The sequence below is a fragment of the Beta vulgaris genome, chromosome 8 (genome assembly GCF_026745355.1).
Source record: "Beta vulgaris subsp. vulgaris cultivar EL10 chromosome 8, EL10.2, whole genome shotgun sequence".
NCBI lineage: Eukaryota > Viridiplantae > Streptophyta > Magnoliopsida > Caryophyllales > Amaranthaceae > Beta > Beta vulgaris.
The window spans coordinates 2,597,986-2,613,428 of NC_079209.1; the positions used below are offsets into that span (position 1 = coordinate 2,597,986).

At 34.9% G+C, this 15,443-nt stretch overlaps 1 protein-coding gene across 2 annotated transcripts; it reads left to right on the plus strand.

Annotated features, from left to right (window-relative positions):
- Positions 1-7,661: 7,661 nt before the first annotated feature.
- Positions 7,662-13,592, plus strand: LOC104900616 (auxin response factor 3). 2 transcript variants are annotated; one of them, XM_010688088.4, is made up of 10 exons: positions 7,662-8,877; positions 9,338-9,394; positions 9,620-9,802; positions 9,926-10,010; positions 10,412-10,502; positions 10,589-10,750; positions 11,535-11,654; positions 11,734-11,809; positions 12,232-12,391; positions 12,481-13,592. In XM_010688088.4, exons 1-10 carry the CDS (start codon positions 8,515-8,517, stop codon positions 13,257-13,259), a joined length of 2,076 nt encoding a protein of 691 aa, XP_010686390.1. In that variant the 5' UTR covers positions 7,662-8,514; the 3' UTR covers positions 13,260-13,592. The 2 variants fall into 2 exon arrangements, with proteins under 2 accessions (XP_010686390.1, XP_010686391.1); XM_010688089.4 differs by having other exon boundaries at positions 7,664-8,877; positions 9,623-9,802.
- Positions 13,593-15,443: the final 1,851 nt, after the last annotated feature.

Below are 15,443 nucleotides of genomic sequence, written 5' to 3' on the forward strand. Positions count from 1 at the left end.
AATATATTTCATGATACTTTGTCTCAACAAAAAGTAAAAAAAAAGGTCATTGTTTTCTGAAATTGAATCAACCAGCACATGTACAAACAAAGCAAAATTTAGTCAATCCTGAAATGATGAATTTCAACCATGTTATTAATAGTTCCTTACTAAGGATGAAATCTTATCCATTAATGGGTAAACGAACTAAAGAATTACTACTACTATTGCTTTTCATTTCAATTTGCTAATTTACTTATTATACGTATGTCAATACACAAATTTGACCATGTATATATTGTAAATGTTGTTGGGTTTTCATGATGGAGCGAGATAGATTTAAAGAAGACGAAAGAGGGCCCGGGCGGGCTAGTGGGTCCGGGTGGGCTTATTCGGGAGGGCTGCTAGTAACGGTATGCTTGATATAGGGAACAAATGCTTCCTTTCTTTTAAAGGGAAGTTCCCATTAAGTGGTTCACATTCCCTAACCAAATTTTATTTTTTTTGGGAGAAAGCCTATACATATTTGCCTATCCTCTATCTAACTATAGAATTGCAAGCATCTCCTGTATATCTTACTAATTTGCTTTAGATACAAAGACCGGTTATTTCAGGTTAAAACAATATACATTGGTATAGTTTTATTGTAGAATTGAATGGATGTAAAGAAGTCTAGCTCCTAATACTATAATTATTTGTTCTTTTGGACTTAACTTTAAATTTTTAGTTCACTTGTGTAAATTTCCTCTCACAAGATCAATGTTTATTTAAGACAATTTTCGTCAACATAAACATGTATATTATCATACGAACCTCATTAAATTAAAGCATGACCCTTATGTTGCAACCAAGTGAGCCAACAAAATATCACTTCTTCTTGTAGGTGGTAAAAGGGATATTCTTTAGAATTGTATGGTTTATTGCTTTTGGCCTTTTGGGGTTATTTTTCGGTTTTACTCCTTACGATGTGTGAATATTTAATTTGTTTTATTCATTTTTGTCCATTATAGTGTTAAATTTAGTCAAACATTAAATGGGCCTGGGTCGCACCCGATGGAGTTGGAAAACTAACAAGCTCAAAGCAGGTTTCGCTATAAAATTAATTGGCAATCCAAGAGTAACTGCTTTACAACTTTGGACCCCGGAACATGCAGGACCAACCTAGCTAGGCTCTGATACCATATCGGATGTAGTCAAACATTAAATGGGCTGAGTCGAATCTGTTGATGGATGAGAGTTTACAACTTACAAGCTCAAAGGAGGATCCACTCATAAAACAAATTGACAATAGGAGGAAAAACTCTTCCAGCTTTTTTAGTCGTTAATTCCTCTCCTTATTTTCAATGTGGAATAACACATACAATCACATGTGTTATGTGTTGCTCGCAAGATCTCAAGAGCGAGAATTTTGACTTCTTATCATATGGTCGGCCTTTACAAAAGGTAACGCAGCCCTAGCCTTTTGTAAGATGATTTTGGAATCAAGTACATAATTGTTAACTAAGAATCACACTTTCTATACAGGTTTAATTAAAAGTAAATTGCTTTCAACATTGTTTATAGGATTGCAATTAATATTGTAATTCTCAAGGTGAGTGTTTTTTTTTATTATTATAATTCGAAATTTGATTTATTGATGAATGATTTCATTGTATAGTTGTCCATAGTTCAAAGTTGATTAATTCAACATGTGATGATTAGACTGACATGTATCATGTCTAATTAATCACACATAGGTTTTAATTGTGATATATTTGTTGAAAAAAAATTATATATTTTGGATTTCTCTTAATAAGGTCGCCAAATGTCGCAAACTTGTGCACTGACTTTTGGATTCGCCTCTATTTCTTCTTTTCATTAACTTGTAACTCTATTTAATTTTAGATACAATGACATGTAAGGGTGTAAATGAGACGAGACAGCTCGCCGGCTACTCAAGCTCGACTCGGTCAAAGCTCGATCCGAATTCGAATTCTACTCGTGATGTTACGAGACGAGTTGAGCAACTCGATACTCGACTCGAAAACCCGTGAGAAGCTTAATATATACCTAATTATCTATAGCAAATTAAAATACCTAAATTTGACTTATCTTATATCTTAGGATTACTTTTAACACAAGATATTTGCATGCTACTTGAAACTACTCGTTTAAAACCCAACTCGGTCAAAGCTTGGTCAAGACTCGGTCAGAACTCGACTTAAGTGAGCTCGCCTCAACTCGAGTCCGACTCTAAATGCTATCGAGTCGAGTCTAGCTAGCTTGACTAAACTCGAACTTGACTAGCATCATTTACACGCCTAATGACATGACACTTAATGAACGTAACAAATAATATCTAAAGAACGTCAAATGTCGCAAACTCGCAACTTCCTACGTTGCCTTCTGGATTCTGCTTATACTCTTTTACGTACTGATCATATGCAGTAGTTCATAGCTATGAAGTTTCACGTATATTAATTACAATGAAAAGGAAATACATAAAGTTTTTTTTTTCTTTTTGCATGTTGGTCAAGTGCCTGCTACATATCTACAAATACTACAATTATGATCTTCCTTTTGTTGATAGTGCCCACTTACTAATAACAACCTTGAATACTGATTGCCTTTATACACGGGAGTACGAGTAACCGATGATGACAGATACTAATTGAAACAAGTCCTTATCTTGTGGATAAAATCATTTAGTAATATCTAAAGTGAAAGAGTTTGCTAGCAGTGGACTAATTAACGACTTATGGCATATATTCAGTCAAAAGATAGAAATTAAAGAGACGTCTGAAGAAATGAAGCAAAGTTTTGAAAACGAATAATGAAAGCTTGCTGCACATAATGAACGTTGCATTCATGGCTTTGCTTCTTAGAGCACTGACAATACTAATGAATAAATGAATAAATGAATGAATGAATGAATGCATGAGATTGAAGTGTTAAGATACCCATATGAAGTACTTTATAATTATGCAAAACGCATGCATCATTCATTAATTAGAAGAGGTGGAAAAGGAGCAGAAGCTGAACAAATGACTTAGGTTGAGTTATATCGTAACTTAATTATATAAGGTGTTCAGGGCTATAAAATTTCATAAGATTTGTTATAAAAGTGGTATGGATCTCTTTTATACTTTATCCGTTTATTTTTAATCTACGAGCTTTTTTTTGGTCAATTCTTTTTGATCTATACCCTGTTGTTTTTTTATTCTTATTAACATGTCTCATCGAATTTCTTCTCCTTTTCCATCAATGTCATCCCCTTGCTTTTAATACTTCCTCCTTTTTTTTTTAGATGTCACACTTTTGAAAACTTCGATTATCTAGACAAATTTTCAATAAGGGATTAAGAGAAAATAAGGGTGGGGATTAAAGGGAGTGGGGAACACCAATGAAAAACCACCACCAGTGGGCCACAGCAGTGTGCCACCGCCACGACCACCGACGCCAGACCACCAAATCTACCACCGACACCACCAAATCGACCACCGACACCCTCTCCCTCCCTTTCCCCTGAACGCGCAACCCCCTCCCCTTCTTCTTCCCTTGCAGTGGCGCGACTGGGTTTGAGGTGGGTGGTGTGGGGTTTTTTGCGGTAGGGGTGGTGTTTTCGAGGCTGGGGTGGGGTTTTTGGTGCGTGGGGTACGATGAGGTTTTCGGTGGGTGGGTGGGGTCTCCAGCGGGTGTATTGGGGTTTCTGGCGGGTGTAGTGGGGTTGGGTGGGGTGCGGTAGTGGGGAGAGGGGCTGCTGCAGTGGTGGGGAAGGGGGTTGTTGCAGTTGTGGGGAGGGGGTTGGATTGCTATGGTGGGTGGAAGAGGGAGGGTGGTTAATTGTTAATTTAGGTTAAATTTAGTTAAATTAAATTGGTTTAATTTTGATTAATTATTATAAGTAAGGGTAAGTTGGTCATTTTACAAGGCAAAACTTACTAACTTAGGGAAAAAAAAGTGTAACATCTAATTTGAAACATGCCGTTTTAGGAAAGTGTAACATCTAATAAAAAACGGAGGAAGTATTTTAAAAAGCAGTATTTAGTTTTTCTCTCATATTTTTGGACGTACTCCTTAGTTTTCCATCAAAGTGGAGCAAAATAAAAAGAAACGGATGAAGTATCATTTGGCTCTGTCTAGCTTGAGTATCTCTGGCCTAGTTTGTCATGGTTTGGTTTTGGATTTCCGTTTGATCATATAGTGGATTAGTGGGAGTTATTATTCTTGTTTTTCAATTTATTTTATTATTAGTTTTATTATAAAATACTAACAACAACAACAACTGCGAATTTTTAACTTTATTATTAGCCTTTGTTCGATCTAAGGTTTCCGGCCTAGTTTATTATTATCTTTATCTTCTTTTATGTGTTTTAATTTGAATTTGTTTTATTTTATTGTTTAGTGTTATATTATGATATGTTATACTTTTGACTTCTGATTTTGATTAAATAAGTAAGAAAATAGTCCAAATGAGTTGAAGAAAACATACTCTTATATCTTATAAGCAACGCCCAGAAAAAATTTTCATATAAAAATTGTAGGTTAAATTAATCCATACTCGAATAAAACCTAATTGCATTGCTATGATATAACTACGCCACAAAAATCATGGATTATGCATCACATCTCAAAGTGAAATTGTTTACATTATATACTTCTCTATCACTTCTTTTCACCATAGAATTGAAAATTTCATTCTAAGTAAGTAAAAAGAAACTTTAAATAAATTCACATTAATCTAATTTGTAAGTGTAGAGAACAAATCTTAATAGCATGCATATGTATGAAATGCAATCAAATTAAAATCTCATAATTATTTAACTTACAAATAACTAGACATTAGACATAATTAGCAAAAAGAGTAAAATACTTGAAAAGAGCAAACCATTTCTTTAATGTATAGATATTAAAATTATTAAACCATAAAGAGAAGATCCTATTAATCATGTAAATAAAGTTAATGCTATCATTGGCTTGTGGCCCCAATAATACGAATATTAAGGTTTCAGCAAAGATGGAGGGGGGAGGGGGTTTGGGACTGTGCTGAACTGTGGACCAACCACAAAAGGATGGTTACTTGGAAGGCTGATTATAACACATACAAATGTCTAGCACATTAGCTAGAGATTATTACACCTAACAAAGCTGATCCAACTTCCGGATTTTAAACTTGATTCGAATGCAAAAGCAAAAACCTAAAGTTAACCCAAAATCCTATATGACCCTAATCGACCCGAACCCGACCCACAATAGCTATAGATGCAAAATACATCAAAAAAAATCGATCTGAATTGAAACTGATTCAATTTGAGCTAATTAGAGCCTAAACAGTTGCGTGCCCTCCCTTCTCACTCGCCACGCACTATTTGTCTCCCGCCTCTCTATGAACATTATTAGTTTGTACTCATGCAGTCATGCTCATACTCATACTAAGTTTATGGACCATGTTAGGAGAATAATACTCCATCCGACTGTTATTAGTTTGTCCACATTTCCTTTTGGGTTAATCATTTATTACTTTCCCACTTCATTTTTTTTTTCCTGTTTTTAGAATGATCCTATGAATTTTATATTATTACTTTTACAATAAAGTTTTTCATTTTATGACCCACATACATTATTTATAATAAATTAATATTTTATCTTCCAATCTATAACCTATAAATCCATGTTTCCTAAAACTTTGTGCTTAAAAAAGTGGGTGAAACTAATAAAATTCATAGAACAATAAAAGATACAAGCACTATATCAAGATACATATCCGTACAAGTGCAACCTAGTCTTAAAAAAAACATGAAGATCATCGTTACAATATTCAAATAATAAAATTGAAGTTGAGGTGGTGGAGTAGTGATATTGATTCACACCTAATATTCCTGAGATTTATGGATCAAACTTCATGGGACTAATTTGAGGATTTACTTTATCCCCCCTTCAAGTGAGTCCTTTTCATCTTACCTTGAAAAAAAATTCAAACAATGAAATTAAAAATTAGTAGTATACTCCTACCAACCTACTTCCTGCCTTTTTTTTTTAGTTGACCCATTTTCTTTAGGCACACTTGTCGACACACTATTTTAAACCTTTATATCTTTATTGATAAGAAAAAAAAATACAAAAATTTAATATTTTGAAAAAATATATAAGAAGAATCTAATAAGATCTCACATGATTATATTTTTACCGCAAGTATAAATCACAATATATAGTCAAAATCGTGCACATGAACAATGTTAAAATTCAGAACGAGTCATCTTGAAAAAAAAAAGGAAAGACTCGTTCCTTTGAATTGAGAGAATTTGAAGTGAACTGTAATGAGAAACTGAACTAAAATGAGGACTAAAGCCCTGTTCTTTTGGACTAAACTACGTTGGACTGAACTAAATAGAACTGCTCTGAACTGAATGAAAACTATGAGAGGAAACTAACTAAACTAAACTTAACTAAAGTTAATTGAACTGAATTGAATATATGTTCAAAAGAATTGAGCCTTAAACTGAACTAAAAATAAGTATAACTGTTAGCTATTGCAGTAGCGTTTAACTGTTGAGGTAGCTATCAGCGGTCAACTAGTAGTTGTTACTAGTAGTTGTTAGCGATTAGCGTTCGAAATAGTTGTTTAAAATATAAGTGTTTGACAAAAGTAGCTGTCAAAATTGCAAACAACAAAAAAGGACATACACTTACTTATAGAATTAAATATAAAAATTTGATTAATTAGTTTAATAATAAAACTCAATTAGGGCTGCCAAAAATTGACCCAACTTGAAACTGACTTGAAAATTCCGGGTTTGTGTTGAGATTTTTGACCTGGAAAAAAACGGGTCGACCCAACCCGACCTGAAAGTATAATGAATTCGGTTTGGGTTGACCTTTTGAACCTGAAAATAACCTAAAACGACCTGATTTAAAAATAATTTATATTATGTTAGGTTAGTCCTTAGTCGGTTAGGTTATAATATTGGGCCAAGCCCAACTCATTTCGACCTGAAAATTCCAGCTTTGAATGTTGAAACTTAAACATGTCACATGTACATTACCTTTCTGAATAAGTTGGCAGTTTTTTGATCATTCGATATTTAGATTTTTATTTTAGAAAGGTACCCGCTACCATAATCGCTACCTTGTCAAACACTCCTAATTTTTCCTTAAGTAGCTTTTTGACTTGTCCAACCTCTACCTGTTATCTAAAACGCCAGTCTCAAACAAGGCTTAAAAGAAGGGGGCCAAAGCAATATAATACCTTCAGTCTTTATTATTTTACCCGTATTCATTTTTGGAATGTCCCTTATTAGTTTACCCATTTCTTTTGTTTCTATTTTTGAAACTCGACAACTAAATTTTCATCATACATACATTCAACTTTAACATAAAATAATAATTTCTCTTTCCTTATATATCTCACATTATTGTTTCTTTTAAAACTTTATGTTAAAAAAAAACAGATAAATTAATAAATATCGAAGGGAGCTACTACTATGGCTCACTATGGTATTGAGCTTGAACCTTGATAAAGAAAAAAAAAAAAAGTAACAAGTGGACATACATTAGGGTGTATGATGTTATCCATGTCATGACTCATGTATGATGTAAGTATGTATATTACATCTACGGACAAGAAGGGTAGAGGTAGGGGGACATGTGAAAGAGAGTGGCGAAGCAGGAGGAGGATAAAATAGACAAAGGCGCCCGGAAATATAGGGGGTTGTGCACAAAAAAGCGAATTTTATTCACTTCTACTTTTGTTATTTTTCCCCCCCACTCAACACTCAACTCACCTCATCTTAATTTTATCCAACCATTTTACTCATTACACCACTCAACTCAATTCAACTCAATCAAAAATCTTTTTTTTTTTCTTTACTAAATTTTTTCAATTTTTATCATTTTTCTCTCTCCTCTTTCTCAATACTGTGTCTCTCTGCCACATATCACAGGCTCACACCAGCTGCTGCTCCCTTTCTTTCTTTCTCTCTCCTCTCTTCAGTATCAATAGCAGCTACAGTCTGCACTGCCAAAGCAACACTCTTTTTTTGCAGATCAAAACAATGAGAAAAAAGAAACCTAATTACATCACCAACACCTCAATCCAAACATAAAAACCCAAAAAAACTACTAAATTCTTCAACTTTTTTTATTTTTTTTGTTGCTCTAACTCTAAAACACAAAAACTCTCTAAAAAGTAAAAAGATTGAATTTTTCTACTTTGTTTTGAAATTCTAGTGTATACCCATTTCATAAAATCAAAAACCCATAAAAAATCATCATTCTGATTTTGATTTGACACCTTAAATCTCAAAAAATAAAACACCCAGCAACTTCATTTTAGAGAGAGAAAGTGTGTTTCTTTCTTTATTTCTTCTTCTTTTAGCAATGCAGTGTGTTTGCAGGTTAAGTACCTGTCTTACCTAAGTTTAGTCTCCTTGTAGCAATTTTCACAATCTCCTATTTTACCCTTCACCTCTTCTTTCTCTCTCCTCTTATTTTACTCTTCTTCTTCTTCATCATCTTCTTCTTCATTTTCCTGTAATAATTTTCTGGGTTGTATTGTATATGATGGGTGTCTTAATTGACTTAAACACTGTGAATGAAGATGAAGAAGACAATTACCAAAATACCCAAAATTTTCAAGACCAAAACTTTAATCTCTCTCCTCAAAATCCTTCATCTTCTGTTTGTATGGAGTTATGGCATGCTTGTGCTGGTCCACTAATCTCTTTACCCAAAAAGGGTAGTTTGGTAGTTTACTTACCTCAAGGTCACCTTGAAGAACAGCAGCATAATAATATGCCTGAATTTGATTTTTCTTGTGGGGTTAATAGTAGTAATAATATTCATAATCATAATACTTTTGATTCCCACCATAACAATATTCCTCCTCACGTGTTCTGTCGTGTTCTTGATGTTAAACTTCATGTAAGTTCCCTTTTTTTTAATGCCACTTTTTTTTTTTTTATAAAGTTTGATGGTCTTTTTTTGGTGTGTTCATGATTTTTGGTTAATTCAATTTTTTTTAGGTTCAATGTTTCAATTTTGGGTAACATAGGGTTTAATTCTTGGTATATGCTGTTTCTGATATTTGTTTGGTTGTAATTAGTTAATTGGGTAAATTTTTTTTGTTGGGTTTTAAGCAATTGATTAGTTGTTTTTGGCTTTTTGAGAAAGATTGCTTTTTTTGGGTATTATTGGGTTTTGGTATGTTTTTTCTTAAATCTTGTGAATGTTGGTTTGATTTTGGGGATTACTCCATTTATTATTCTGGGAATTAGCAAGTTGATTAATCTTTTGTTCCTTCAAAATTGGGTGTTTTTTCTTTTGCAATTTTGAGGGAGAATCATAATTAAATCATTTTGAAATGTGTGCTCATTTGTGGTAGGCGGAAGTTGCAACAGATGAGGTTTATGCTCAAGTTTCTCTAATCCCAGAGAGCCAGGTAGAGTGTAAAATAATCACTTTCTTGTGAAATTGTACTTAACTACTATACTATATTAAGTGCTAGTATTCAAATGCATGAAAGTAGTACTTGTTCTCTTAAATGTTAAAATATGGTAATTAAATCACATTTTAAGTTTCTTAATCAAACCCATGTTTGTTATGCTCCTAAAGTTTTGTGCTTTTAATTAAACAATGTTCTGACAATGCTGTTTTTAAATTGAAGCAGATTGAGGAGAAAATGAGAGAAAGTGAGACTGATGTTGAGGGGGATGAAGAGGATTTTGAGGATGTTGTTAAGTCTACAACACCACACATGTTCTGCAAGACACTCACTGCTTCTGATACCAGCACTCATGGGGGATTCTCTGTCCCTCGTCGTGCTGCCGAGGACTGCTTCCCTCCCCTGGTAAATGCAGCTCATCTTCGTGGGGAATTTCGCTTCGTAGGGGAGCACATTTTACTTGTTGATTTCTGAAATGGTGTTTTAAGTTCTCATAATGGATTTTTATTGGTGAAAAATATGGTGTAGGATTACAAGCAGCAGAGGCCATCTCAGGAGCTTGTTGCAAAAGATTTGCATGGACTAGAGTGGAGGTTTAGGCACATTTACAGAGGTACATTGGAGGTTAGGGGCATTGAGTTCAGTTTTCTAGAACCTAGGCCCTTGTATCTGTATGTATACTTGAGGCTTTATCTGAAAATTTTATTGTTTGAGGTCAACTTTTGCTAAGAAAAACTAGTGACATTTTCTATCTGTATTCCTAGCTCGTGTTTGAGAATATCATTATCAGATGAAATGTTCAACTCTTTGGTAATTTTTTGGTAACTTTGTTAGTATGAGGTGTTGTTGGAAGGGTTAGATTAGGCTATTTGCTAAGATGATTTTTCTTTTTGGGTCTACACATTAATTTCAAGGATTTGTTGGTTCTTTTCATGAAATACCCTTCTTTAATTGGTGGTTTTTGATAAATGCTGTCATTTATTTATTTTGTATTCACCAATGTGTTCGGAGCAGGCCAGCCGAGGAGGCATTTGCTAACGACAGGGTGGAGTGCTTTTGTAAACAAGAAAAAGTTAGTTTCTGGAGATGCAGTGCTCTTCCTCAGGTGCAGAAAGATTATCAAGTAATTTTTTTTTATGTTGATTTTAACTTATAAAGGTGTTCTTATCATGTTATGTTTTGCAATGGTAGAGGTGCTGATGGAGAGTTACGGTTAGGAATCCGAAGAGCAGTTCAATTGAAAGGGCCTGCCGCTTTTCCTGCTCTTGCCTCTAGACCTGTCAATAACGGTGTGACAGCTGCATTTGACGCCATATCTTCTCGACGTGTGTTTAATGTCTGCTACAACCCAAGGTATTTTGAGAGTTGCCATTTAGCTGAGCTGAAAATTGCTAAATTCTCTATGCTTTCTAATATCTATTAAATTCTTCATTTCGTATAGTAATTCAACATGGTAGTATGTTTTCTTCCTCTCTCAGTCTAGCTGAGTAGCTCATATCCTAGTTAATGTAAAAGCTTTGGGTTTGTCTTGCTACACATTGCTGATTTGTTTGATCACAGGTCAACATCAACCACCAATGTTGACCATTTGCTTAAAGTTTTTCATTTGTCGTGGATATTATAGCTGCTATCAAACCAATTGTATTCTCTAGAGTCTAGACGATGACTAGAAAACATCAGCTTAGCAATTCATTAAGAATGCAGGTTATTGGATCTTTTTGAAATTTCGGCAACCCACTCTTTCAGGGTGCATTCTCTTCACAGATTTCACTTATCTGAACTTTTTAGCCTTGGAACTTGACTTATATGAGCTCATTGGCTCTACACTTGACTTTGATGGCTTCATCTTGTACTTACATGTTCTACGTACGCCTCTGTATGGGATCTGTGACATGTAACAACTAGGCAGAACGAAATTTGGACATTCCAGTTACGACATTAGCTCGCGATAACGCTCAGCCATCTGCTCATCTTTTTTTCAACTCTCTCCATCTAGTCCTTCAAATCATAGCAAAAGAAGAGAAACTCTGTTATCTTCAAGTGTGAGAACACATGATTACCAAGACGGAGAGTGTATATTTCAATGTTAGTTCTTGGCTAATGTTAGTTTATTTTCAATATCCTTTTCATTTTGTAGGGCAAGCTCCTCTGAGTTCGTTGTACCATTGCGGAGGTTCTTGAGGAGTATGGATAATTCTTTCAACGTGGGAATGAGATTCAAAATGCGCTTTGAGGCTGAAGATGCTGGTGAAAGAAGGTTTGGAACGCCTTCTCACTGTAACAGCTTTTATTAAGTTTATATTTGTGGTGTCATCTTATATGTGCTCCTGCAATAGGTACACTGGAGTTGTCACTGGAATGGCTGAGTTGGATCCTATTAGATGGCCTGGTTCAAAATGGAGATGCTTAATGGTATGCATTTGTAAAAACCTCGTCTTATTGTTACCGGAAGTCATATTTTTTTGTGCTTTTTGGACGAGAACTTATATGGAGATGAATATACACCCTGACAGCTCCTCCCTCCCATGAACCAACATTTTACAACATAATTTTTTCTTCATCCGTAAGAAACCAAAAGAAACAAAAATGTGTAAAGATTTGAAAAAAGAATTAATAAAAATGTGTAGAGGCAACTACACTCAACAACTGGTGATTCTTCCTTCAAGGATGTGAATTGTGAAGCATACTTCTAATATTTGAGTTAGTAATCTTTGTTTATTTATCTTGTGAAGAAACAAAAATTAATTTGACATGCATTGTCAAAACCAGTGTCTTCTTTGGACTTCTTGATCGCAAAATCAGGTGGTAAATCTTTTACACTCATAATGTTACAGGTAAGGTGGGATGATGTAGAGGTGAACCGCCATGGCAGAGTTTCTCCATGGGAGATTGAACCAACTGGTTCATTTCCGAGTCCCAGCAGCATGATGGCATCTGGTCTAAAGAGGAGCAGAATTGGTTTGCCATTAACAAAACCAGATTTTCCGGTTCCAAGTAAGTCTAGTCATCAGGAGCAATCTTTTAGCGCACATATCGATTCTTCTTTTGTCTTCTTAATTTATCCATTGATACGAACTGTGCAGGTGGAGTCGGAATGCCGGACTTTGGGGATTCATTGGGATTCCGGAAGGTCTTGCAAGGTCAAGAAAAATTGGGTTCTCGTTCTGCCTGTGATGGTAATGACAACAACCCTCATCTCTCCCCATCTGAACCAGGAAGATGCTTTCCCAGCTCCATTCCCTCAGGTGGTGATTTTGGCAGGACTGCCAAAGGCATAGGCTTCAGGGAATCATTCCGATTCCAGAGGGTCTTGCAAGGTCAAGAAATACATCATCTAAGCCCGGCTCATATAGATGGTTTCACATCATCAGCCAACCGGAGACATGATGGTGGTGGGCCCCTCGAAATTTTCGAGGGTGTCCAAGTTCCTAACTGTGGAAACAGATGGCTAAAGGCACAAGTATCTTCACCATCCTCCGTATTAATGTTCCCACATACAAGCATTCAACAAGCTCGATGCTTCAGATCTCCTGTTGGGCAACCCAGGTTAATGAACATGGAACATATGAATTATTCTACCGTTCCTGCCGCATACTCTTCGCTCTCCAAAGGCAGTGATGAGTTGGCTCCTGCAGGTAAAGCTAGCTGTAGGCTGTTCGGTTTTTCTCTCACTGAGGGAGAACACCGGGTGGATAAAGAGAGAAAACATAGCTCGTTTCCACCTCCCGAAACTTCATTTTGGCCTCTTGTTGAAGGGCAGCCTTGCTACAAGTCTTCATCAGCAACCAAAGTTGTAAGCAGCTGTCCTGGAGTAAATGATCTATATGCTGTAAGAGATATGCTTCTTGATATCGCTCTGTGATAGTAAGAACTGCTCTTTTGCAAAATTCAGACCACGTTGGGGCTTCCAGTCGTTCGATGAACCCAGTGACAGTTTCCAAGTGAAATCTGCAAAACGCTTTGGTGCAATATTGGTCTTTTAAGTCAGATGAAAAAAAGCCTCAGGATAATTTACTCAAGTTATTTAAGTTGTATTAAAAGAAAAGGATTTGTAATTGTCTAACTTGCTTTTTAGTGTAGACAAAATCTAATTATGCATGTATGAATTCTTTTCTTTGAAGATTGGATTGTAATATCAACCACAATTCACATGTTGTTACCCAGATAAGTCTGTAATGTGTGTTTATTGCCAGAATATTGTGCGGCAGCACCCTAAAGATAGTAGAGTGAAAATAGATGAGCATAATATGCTGCATTACACATCAAAGATAGTAGAGTGCACATTCATATCATAATACTATACTTTAAAAGCTTTTATAGAGCTCCCTAACGATTTAGTCACCTGTGCAAATAAGGTCATACAATGCACCTGGTGGCGCGGGATAAGCAATGATGATAGACTCGCGTCGCCTTCCTACAGCATTTGTCGGAGGGTGGCTTGGGTGAACTGGAGATAGTATGAGGTGCGGCGTGTTCAGTTTTGGTTATAGTCTTGCAACATGCACTAGGGTTGAAAGGAGAAGCAAGATTAGCATAGCAGGAGGGAAGTTATTATGAGAGAAATTTGGGAACCGATGGTTGTTTTGTCTATAGAGATAGTAGTATAACGTAGGAAGGCTGAAAACATTTTTACTGTAGTCAATTCTCTCATTTTCTAGTTAGGTAACAGTCTTCTAATGGTGGAATATAAACATTCTACTTGTCAAAAGACACATATCTCTTAAAGCAATGTCATTGGTGATGAGTTTGGTTATGAAAATCTGAAATTTTGAATTGAACAAAAAAAAAGTTGGATCTCATTGGTGATAAAAAAGTTTTCACCAAATGACCAAATGTGGCAATTTTTCAGCATGTGAACAATTTGTTCACGTTGCATTGAGAGAAAAGGAGGAGTTTTTAAATTATTTTTTGGCAAAAAGCTGGAAGCATGACACACAGCCAGCCAAGGGCACGTTGCCACGTGACTGCTGCGGTGTATTTTTGGGAAATTTCGTGAAAATTTCCACAGAATTTATCCCTATTTTGAAAAAAAAACCAAAATTCATATTTTTTTTCCCTCAATAAAATGATACGTATATTGACATATTTCTGAACAAAAAAAACACTTCTTCAATCTTTCTCTCTAATTGCCCAATAATGATAATTAATTTTTGGTAATTAATTATTATAATTTTAAGTAATCACAAGATGATCCATTTTTATTTTTAATATGTAAATTATATTATTAATTGAAGTAACAAAGAGAAATAAGAGAGAGAAAGTTGAGGTGGGATAGTGAAAAGTAGGAGAGATAAAGTGGATTTTGATGGTTTTTTTTTGTTCATGATTGGAATGGAGGTGATACATTTGTTCATAAAATGAACAAAACATGAATAAGTAAGAAAATTTAGTAAACAGACTCATCACCAATGACATTGCTCTTAAGATTGTGTAGAGTAGAGATAAAGATAATAATATATAGGATCTTATCCTTTAGATAAGATATTTTGTTTAGAATATTATTTACTAGTTCCACATGAGTTAGGAGGTATATGTCTCCTCAAAAAAAAAAAAAAAAAAAAAAAGTTAGGATGCATATGTACTATAAGTCATCAATAATATTCAAGCTTTTAGCCTCAATTTAATCTTAACAGATTGGTAAGTAAGACGGAGTTTTTTTGGTAGGATAAATCACAAACTGATTTAGCAGCTTAATAGGAAACCTTACTAATTCGAAATATCTGTTTAAACCACTATTATCATGTGTTCTATAAAGCTAATATCTAAACGGCTATTTGTATTGACGATCTTTCTCTATCCGTTTTAGTTATTTCTTTTCTCTCCAACCATCATTGAGTCAAACAAAAGAAAACTAAACTACAATTGAGTTTTAATTTTTAAATGAAATACTTCCTCTGTTTTGTTGTAAATGAAACGTTTGCTTTTTCACGCAACCCAACGCACTTCTTTCATCATTAAAATCTTTAGTTGTGCACACGTAAAAAATATAAAAAAGTTGTAATTTGATAATATGCGTTGAGACGAATCTAACAAGATCCCACTTGAC